This window comes from Monodon monoceros, unplaced genomic scaffold (genome assembly GCF_005190385.1).
Source record: "Monodon monoceros isolate NGI ecotype Baffin Bay Population unplaced genomic scaffold, NGI_Narwhal_1 Super_Scaffold_20, whole genome shotgun sequence".
In the NCBI taxonomy this organism is placed as follows: Eukaryota; Metazoa; Chordata; class Mammalia; order Artiodactyla; family Monodontidae; genus Monodon; species Monodon monoceros.
The window spans coordinates 123,002,181-123,011,414 of NW_021703777.1; the positions used below are offsets into that span (position 1 = coordinate 123,002,181).

At 38.0% G+C, this 9,234-nt stretch overlaps 1 protein-coding gene across 1 annotated transcript in view; it reads left to right on the forward strand.

Annotated features, from left to right (window-relative positions):
• INTU (inturned planar cell polarity protein) overlaps positions 1-5,788 on the forward strand; it is a 72,855-nt gene extending 67,067 nt beyond the window's left edge. The window contains exons 15-16 of the mRNA XM_029235922.1: positions 791-948; positions 3,440-5,788. Of these exons, the coding sequence (XP_029091755.1) occupies positions 791-948; positions 3,440-3,551 (270 nt within the window). The 3' untranslated portion in view covers positions 3,552-5,788. The remainder of the gene's footprint in view (positions 1-790; positions 949-3,439) is intronic.
• Positions 5,789-9,234: the final 3,446 nt, after the last annotated feature.

Here is a 9,234-nt window from a genome sequence, read left to right on the forward strand (position 1 = left end):
ATTCATTTAGTAACTCATTAGTAATCTGTTCATTAAGCACCTACTGTGTACCAAGCACAGCTGCTTTCAAAGAATACAAAGATGAATAGCATATTGTGTCTGCCCTGGAAAAGAGATTTTAATGTACTGGGAAAAACAAACCTATAAACTGCTGATATAATATAGTGTAACTACTAATAAGGTAGGGCTGTGAACAAAACGTTCCCTTGGAGAGTCAAGAGAGACTTTATCCGTGAAGTCTCTTTTAGGAGGTGGTGTTTCAAGTAAATATGAGGGGACTTCCCTGGTGGCGCAGTGGTTAAGAATTGGTCTGCCAGTGCAGGGAACACAGGTTCGAGCCCTGGTCCCAGAAGATCCCATATGCCGCAGAGCAGCTAAGCCCGTGCGCCACAACTACTGAGCCTGTGCTCTGGAGCCTGCGAGCCATAACTACTGAGCCTGTGCACCACAGCTACTGAAGCCCGTGCGCCTGGAGCCCGTGCTCTGCAACAAGAGAAGCCACAGCAATGAGAAACCCGTGCACCGCAACAAAGAGTAGCCCCCGCTCGCCGCGTGCAGCAACGAAGACCCAACGCAGCCAAAAATAAATAAATAAACAAATAAATAAATGTATAAAAAATAATAATAAAGTAAGTATGAGGAAGAATAGAAATTTTCCTGCAGGTAAAGAGAAGAATGTCATTGCAGGCACTTAAAGTATTACGATCAGCCAATTCAAATCTATATATAAAACGTTTTAAAGTAACATTATTAATACCAGTTAATATTAATAATACCTATTAATTTACAGAAGAAGAAAGCACTAAATGGTGGAGATCATTCAGGTTCTACAAATTCAGTGTCTTCTCTTAACCCTGTGAAGGAACATGGTGTATTGTTTGAATGCTCACCTGAAAACTGGACTGATCAGAGAAAAACACCACCAGTTATGGCTTACTGGGTAGTAGGGTAAGTGGAAAAAAATATTAAAAAGTGACAGAAAAGTGGTAATGGAGATAAACTTGTTCAGATATAGGCATGGAATTATTAATCTAACTATAATATTTTAATGTATTTTAGAATTTTACTTTATTTCCTAAGTATCTCCTTTAAATTGCTCCCAACTCTTTTTCTGTTACCAAAAAAAAGAAGAAAACTTATTCAGTTATCTTACAAAATTGTATTAGTCATACACTAAAAGGTAATGAGCCCACACTTTCACTGCTATTTCCTTCTCTCCGTCCCTACTTCTTTTTTTTTTTTTTTGCGGTACGCGGGCCTCTCACTGTTGTGGCCTCTCCCGTTGCGGAGCACAGGCTCTGGACTCACGGGCTCAGCGGCCATGGCTCATGGGCCCAGCCGCTCCACGGCATGTGGGATCTTCCCGGACCGGGGCATGAACCCGTGTCCCCTGCATCGGCAGGCGGACTCCCAACCACTGCGCCACCAGAGAAGCCCCTGTCCCTACTTCCTTTCTTCCCTCTCTCCTCCTTTCTTTCCCTCTTCTCTTCCCCTCTCCTTCTCCTACCCCCAACTAACTACAAGACTCTGCCCTCCCTGGCCCCTGCCCACCTGTCTGTTTCCACCTCCTGTCACTCTCTTCCTCCGTCCACTGTGCACAGTTACATTGGATGGGGGATGGTCTACTTCTTCACCTTTGCATATCTGGCTCCTGGATATTCAGACCAGTGCTAGCATGCCATCCCCTGTTAAAGAGACAAGCCATGATCTCTTGCCCACATTAAAGTGGCTACTTGGTTATTCTCTATCACCGCTTTATTCTTAATTTTCTTGTTTGTTTATGATCTTTCTTCCCCTCACTAGAATGTCAGCTTTATGCGGTCAGGAATTGATCTGTCTTGTCCACCACTGGCACCTGCAACAGCACCTGGCACACAGTCACTTGATAAATATGTAAGGATTTGGTAAATGGAGCTGTGCTTGGCAAAATGTGGTGGTGGGTAGGTGGACTGGCAAACGCAAAGCTAAACACAGTCATTGCATCTGATGGTCTTACATCTAGCAGAAGAAATATGAAACATGCTTAAATACCTATGTATATATGGATGCATATTCTATGGAGATAGAGAGAAAGATACTGGCTATATATAATAAATTAGGTAATACAACCAAACACTCTGGGAATTCCGAGGAAGGGGGGCAAATCTAAGCTGAGATTATAAAGAAAGGCTTAGAGCTTCCATTGATCTGCTTTAGAAAATGAATTGGATTTGGATAGAGCATCCTAGGAAAAGGATGGGATGAATAAAGGTCCAAACAAGGGAAATCATAAGGCATGGCAGTGAGTAGACTGGTTTGCTAGAATGGTAGGGGAATAGCATATGCAAAGATGAAGTGAAAGATCAAGCTGGAAAGCTAAGTTAGGACCACTGCAGAGAGCTTTCAATTCCTGACTAAGGAATTGAATTTTGAGGGAGATATTGAGCCACTGACAGTTCTTTGAGTTGCGGTAGAGAATTGGTGGAGGAATGAGCACAGAGTAAGGTGGGACTAATGTTACTGGACACCTATCATATAGTACTAAGCTGTATGACAAACGCTTTACAAAGGTTATCCAAAGCAGTAATTCCCATGTGCTGGTCCACGGGATTTATAATCACCTGAGTCACTTATTAAAATCAGAGATGCCTGCACCCCACCCCAGACCTACTGAACCATAATCTATGGGAGTGGGACTCTGTATGTTTAGTAAGCTCACTTGAGATTCTGATGTGTAACCAGCCAAGCTTGGGAGCATCAGCATGATCAAAACTCAGTGTAGTGTGATGAGAGCTGTGCTATTGGAAGATCAAGCTGGGAACAGCATATGAAAACAGTGTGGACACAGGAGAGAACAGAGATAAGAAGACCAGTTAGGCACACATGCAGGTGTACAGTGGAGCCTTAACTACATTCACAATTGGAATTGAAAAAAATCAATAGGTGTTGAATTATGACGTTGCTGATCTATGTAGAATAGAGAAATTTAAGGCAGTCACGCAGAACTACACCTGATTTAAATGGCTTGATTTGTATACATTAGTATTGATTAAATAGACTAAAATTTTAACTCTTTAAGACAATCAAAGTTTCAATGTTAATCCCAATTCAATGTCTAATAACTATTGTACTTAGAATGATGGTACACCACTGGCTGTATTGTAATAATAATGACTACATTTAATACTTTAAAACTGAGGGACATGATTATACATATTGATAAAATAGGCTTTACACTCTGGAAAAATAAACGTAATTGACCTAAGGCATATATTATTTATTTTATAATAAATCTAGCTGCATTTCTCCCTACTGTAGATTTAGATTAGTGGTTTTGAATTTACTACTTATTCTTTCAGAAACAAAAAAATTAAGTAAAATAAATTGAAGAGTTGGAGTCTTTTTCCTTTGTTTTTTGTTTTTGGAATTTCTGAAATGAATGTGTTCTTTTCCTCTACAGGAGGCTCTTTCTTCATCCCAGACTTCAAGAACTTTACGTCTGTTTTCATGACTCAGTCACAGAAATTGCCATTGAAATGGCTTTTAAATTGTTCTTTGGATTAACCTTGTAGCTGTGTTTTCTTGTTGTACAGCAGCACTGCACAGACCATAAAGTAGTGTTAGAACTGCCGAAATCCATTCACAAAGAGATAAGGTTTAACTTCTTTCCTCTGTTCAATACTGAACATAAGATTGTTAAAGACTGAGATGATATACTGCTGGATTTGATGCACTAAATCTTTTTGTGAGACTTTTGAAGAAGATACTTGATCAAAATATGAAGAAGGGATTGTTAACTTATTTCCATTTTGGTATATACCATTAATTTATTTACTAGTTTGAAATACTGTGATGTGTTTTATGTAAAATTAATATAGGAATGTTTATCTGGGAAAAATACCCAATTCGTTGTATATTTTTCTTAAGACTAATATTGATACCTGGCGAAACAATCATGAAATTGGGAGGAGGTGACCAGGTTCTGTAACTGATTAGTGCTGTGACCATGAGCAAGTTGTACCTCTGTGAGCTCAGAGTTTTCATGTACAAATGAAATGATTGCTTTGAGGTGTCTAAAGACCCTCTTAAGTATAAAATGTGCAATTTTTTCCCTCTTGCCTATTGTTTGGTACCTAAATTTGTAATGTCCAAGTACTGATTCCTTCTTAGATCAGATACTTTTCTTTAGTTTAGGTGTTTTAGTAGATACCTCACAGTGGGGGAAGAGAGGAGTGAAAATTAAACTTCTTTTTTTATTTATTTGATTTTCTTTACTCTTCCAGGTCAATTCTATTTTGACTAGGAAATATTTTTTTAAACTATTTGTCCATAAACTTTCATTGTTTTTCTCTTTGTTGAAATATATTCAGGTATACACACACATTTTATGCAAGTTCATGAATTTTGGGAAAGTTGTATGTAAACCTTTTTTAAAAACCTAATCATGTTGAAAACACTGAAAAAGCTGACTAAAGAAATTCTATGGCGACTTTTTTTGTTCAATACAAATTTTTGCCTTACAAGTTTGGATCATTATGTATTGGGTTTTCCCAAAGGGGGACATTTTAATGAACAATAGTTTACTTGACTTTGAGTAGAGAAAGAAAAGTACTAAGATGAGAATTTTCATTGGCTGTCAGAATTTGGTGGATTGAAAGAAAGGAAGAACATGACAATTCTTAATTGACATTTACCCAATGGATTCTATTGAAGTCTCAGATGCCCCCAAGACTTTAAAATACTGGGTTCTTTCTCCTTCAGGACTTAACTTTGGAAGTCAAATTATGTCGGCACATCTAAAGCCAGTCCCTTGCCTTTCCCCTACCTCAAACGTGAGACCTCCAGCTTACTCTGAATTAACTGCAAAATGTAGTGAATGCACCATTTGAAACATTTGGTCTTAGAAGAAACACTATTATTCCTCTGTCATGAGTTTAAGAGATTTTCACCCAATCGTTTAAGATGCAAACCACTATACTTGTCCCATTAGTGACTTGTGGGCCTTAATTTTGGCATTCAAAACAGGGAAAGAAACTTTGGTTCTTGAAATGTAGAAAATGGCTTGCAATATCCTCCCCCTTAAGATTATAATATTGGTCAAATGGTAGATAGACTCTTTACTACTGTCTTAGGACTGCTTGTGTCCATATATAGGTATTGAGGTATTACTTAAAAGTATTTAGTAAATGTCTTAAATTTCTTGATATGTCCTCCAAAACAGCATGAGCTATTTTTAATACTGGGAATTATTTATAAATGCAGCTATTGATCACCTCAGATTTCCAAACAGACTGAACTAAGACTTGGGATTTTACCATCAGGAACTTTTTGTTTCATTTAATGAAATTTTGGTTTGTTGAACTGCTTTCCTGGTGTCAAAGAATCATGAGACCACCATTTAATAACTGAAATAAAAAGACAAAGCAGACTACTGATGGTAATAAGGGCGAAGTCATTTGCAACATTGTAGATGTGCTCTGTAATGACCATGTTGCAGAGACATTACATTTTTAAGAAATAAAACTAAACGTTATCTTGGCTTTTATCTCTAAATGGATATCAAAATAAGCATTATAAGTAAACTTAGCTGCCCATTTTTCCATATATGTTCAGATTCACATCTGAACACACATAATCAGATCAGTCTGATTATTAGACAAGAAGTGCCTATCTGCCATTTGGACAAAGAATACTTTAGCAGATATAGAAGCATTCTTAAGTTGGAGTTTATTAGCATCCTGCAAAAGTTCTTTTTTACCAAAGACTGTAATGCAAAAGCCTATATAACCAGCATTAAAAAAAAAAAAAAGTCAAGTGCTGTCTTACCACTATCATATTTTTTAGCCCCACAAAAATTACATTTTCGCTTCTAACCCCTTTCTCTTTCTTTATCACTCTTTGTTTCTTTTGGTCAGGTTAGAGAAGAGAATGTTTCTTATTTGTGCCAAGGGACCCTTGATGGTGATGCATGCTGGCAAGATAGTAAATTTGCAGTGCCTGCTTTTTTATATTTCTAATACAAATGGGAAAGGCTATGAAATCAATTTACTAGGTTTGTCCACTTTGAACATTCTTGAAAATAATATTGTGAATAATCATGTGTTGTCTGTGTGATTTCCCTCTAAATAGTGCCTGGCATATGCTATGTGCTATAAAAGTGTTAGCTGCTACTACTACTACTACTACCACCACCATTTATTATTATTATTATTAAATATCCATTGGTTGAAAACCATGGAGTCAGCTAAATCATACCTTCTACTGTACATAATTTTGGAAAGCTAAGAAAATGTATTCTGCACTAAACACTTCTAAAATGATCACTTATACTTTGGATATTTTTAAATATATTATTGAATGTTACTAAAACTTTAATCTGTATACTAAACTGTGTGGAAATAATTTAATTTTGTAGAGTTATACTTCTATATTCTATATAATTGAAGATATTTTTATACTATATTGATAGTTTTTAATAAAGATGGTTTAGAGGTTTGTTTGCAGTTGTGTTGCCTTTTTGTCCGTTCATCCTACCCTACAAACATTTATTACATTTCTGCTCTGTACCAAGCACTGTTCTGGATGCCAGAGATACAGCAGTGAACAAAACAGCTAAAAATCCCTACCCCCATAGAGTTTATGTTCCCGTGGGGGAGGTAGGCTACAAGTAACACAAATAAGTAACTATGTTGACAAAAGCTAAGAGAAAAAAAAAAGTGAAGCAAGAAAATAAGATATGAAGTGTGGGAGACAGGGTGGCCAGGGAAAGTGGTGCTGAGGTGATCCCACATCTCAAGTAAGTGAGGAAACTAACCAAGCTGATTGCCAAGGAAAGAAGAGTGAACAGTGCAAAGGCCCTGAGACTCTATACTTTTAATATCAACATATAAATCACCAGAACTTTTTTCATTCCCTAAATCAGTAAATAAAATACAATGCAGCAAATTAAAATAAACATTTTCAGTTATATCTATTGAAAAGAGCTGATTCAGAGCTCTTAATAGGGTTAAAAAAAAAAAGCTACACTTCTAAGTACTTTCACTTTTGCTGTCTCCTAACAGAATACATGTCAAAAGTAAGCTAGAGGATATCATAAAGGAATATGCTATGAACATGTCAACTACGGGGTCAAATGTCAGGGGAGAGGGGCAAGGGAGGCAAGAAAGGAAGGGACAGAAAATTGCCCTGGGAAGCAGCAGAAGACTTGCTTTTGCAGCCTCCGAGATACTACGTTCCCCGTGACCGGAGATGGTTCCGTTGACCTCTCTTGGCACCTTAAAAAGACGGTCTGGCTTGGAGTGTGGTTCAGGCAATTCACCCTTTAAATTTCTCCCTAAGTCCTCCGAATTACCTTAAAAGAGAATGAAACATTTCATTTTTCAGATTTTTGCAGATAAAATGCCCATCATTTCTTGAATTTGCAATGGGTTTCACAAAGGATTTTGAAGTCAACACAATGAGAAGACTTTAAATTTTTCAAGCTAGGAATAATTAATGCAATTGCTTCAGAAAGATTAATCTGGCAGCAGCATGTAAAATGTAGAGAGACTCAGGCTGAAAAACCAATTGAGTCAAATAAGCCACTATGGAAAGGAAGGTAGCACCAAACATGGTACCAGTAGGACTTGCCAACTAGCTTTACGTGAGGTAATCAAAATATTAACAGAATTCCTGCTCTGGAATCCTTCTGGCCTAAATATTTGTTTTTTTATTAGTGACAAGTACTATTAAAAGAGTTCGGACACACTTAAGATAATAAAGAAATGTAATCTCAAGTTCAAAAAAGCCAGTAACTCATCTCACATTTTATAGATGTGTTTCAAGACTGCAAGTCCTACAGAGTAAGAGATGATAAGATGGAATCTTCCTTTATTAGAAACCATCAAACAAGCTGTAAAGATGAATCAGAAATATATTTTATTAATAATACTAAGACATTATTTGCCTCTTTCACTCATTAGCGTACAGTGGAGTTCTCCACCAGCTACATGTTGTGTGATATTGCAGCAAATGGAATGCAAAAGCAGCTATGTAAATCCAGCTGTCTTTTATTAAGCCAGACATTTAAAAAGACTTTCAAAAATATAAAACAAGGCTGTTCCCACTACATTTTTTTGTTTGAAAATAGTTATTTTTTATTTTAAAATGTTTCTTATGTAGGGGTTTACTATTGTTACTTTAAATGAGTTGATTTTTAAACTTTTCTGTTTCAATTTCTGAAATGGTTAATGTCAACACGTATCACCAAAACAGAAGCTTCTTTGTGGTCTTCAATGTTAAGAGTGAAAAGATATCCTAAAATCAAAGTTTGTGGACCACTGTCCTCGAACAGGTCATTGATTCTCAGCCCTGCACATTAGAATTACCTGAGGAGGACTTCCCTGGTGGCGCAACGGTTAAGAATCCGCCTGCCAATGCAGGGGACACAGGTTCAAGCCTTGGTCTGGGAAGATCCCACGTGCTGTGGAGCAACTAACCCTGTGTACCACAACTACTGAGCCTGTGCTCGAGAGCCCGTGAGCCACAACTACTGAGCCCGAGTGCCACAACTACTGAAGCCCAGGTGCCTAGAGCCCATGCTCCGCAACAATAGGAAGCCCATTGGCAGCAACGAAGACCCAATGCAGCCAAAATTTAATTATTTCTAAAAAAGGAAGAAAAGAAAATACAAGGCTTAAAAAAAAAAATCTAAAAACAAAAGAATTACCTGGGGAATTCAAATTCAAATACAGACACCAGGGCTCACTTCTAGATATCCCGATTTAACAGTCAGGACCTAAGCCAATCATCAGTTAGACTAAACACTCCCCCACTCCCCACCTTTGAGTGTGCAGTCTGGCTTGAGCACCACTGCTCTATACAGAATTACCAATTTAAATAAAATACAGGAGAAAGAGGAACATCTTGTGTTATGGGGTGCAGTCAGTAAAACCAGACAGTGACTAGACAAACGACCCCTGCTAAATTAGATGAGCAGAAATTAAAGCAATTTCTAACAGAAGGTGTAAGGCAGTGGTCCTCAACCTTTTTGGCACCAAGGCCCAGTTTCATGCAAGACAATTTTTCCGAGGACAGGGAAGCTGGGGATGGTTCAGGCAGTAAGGCCAGCGATGGTTCAGGCGGTACTTCCAGCGATGGGGAGCGGCAGATGAAGCTCCGCTGGATAGCCCGCTGCTCACCCCCTGCTCTGCCGCAGGGTTCTTAACAGGCGGCGTCCCAGTACCTGGCCTAAGGGTTACCCTGGGAACTAAAACT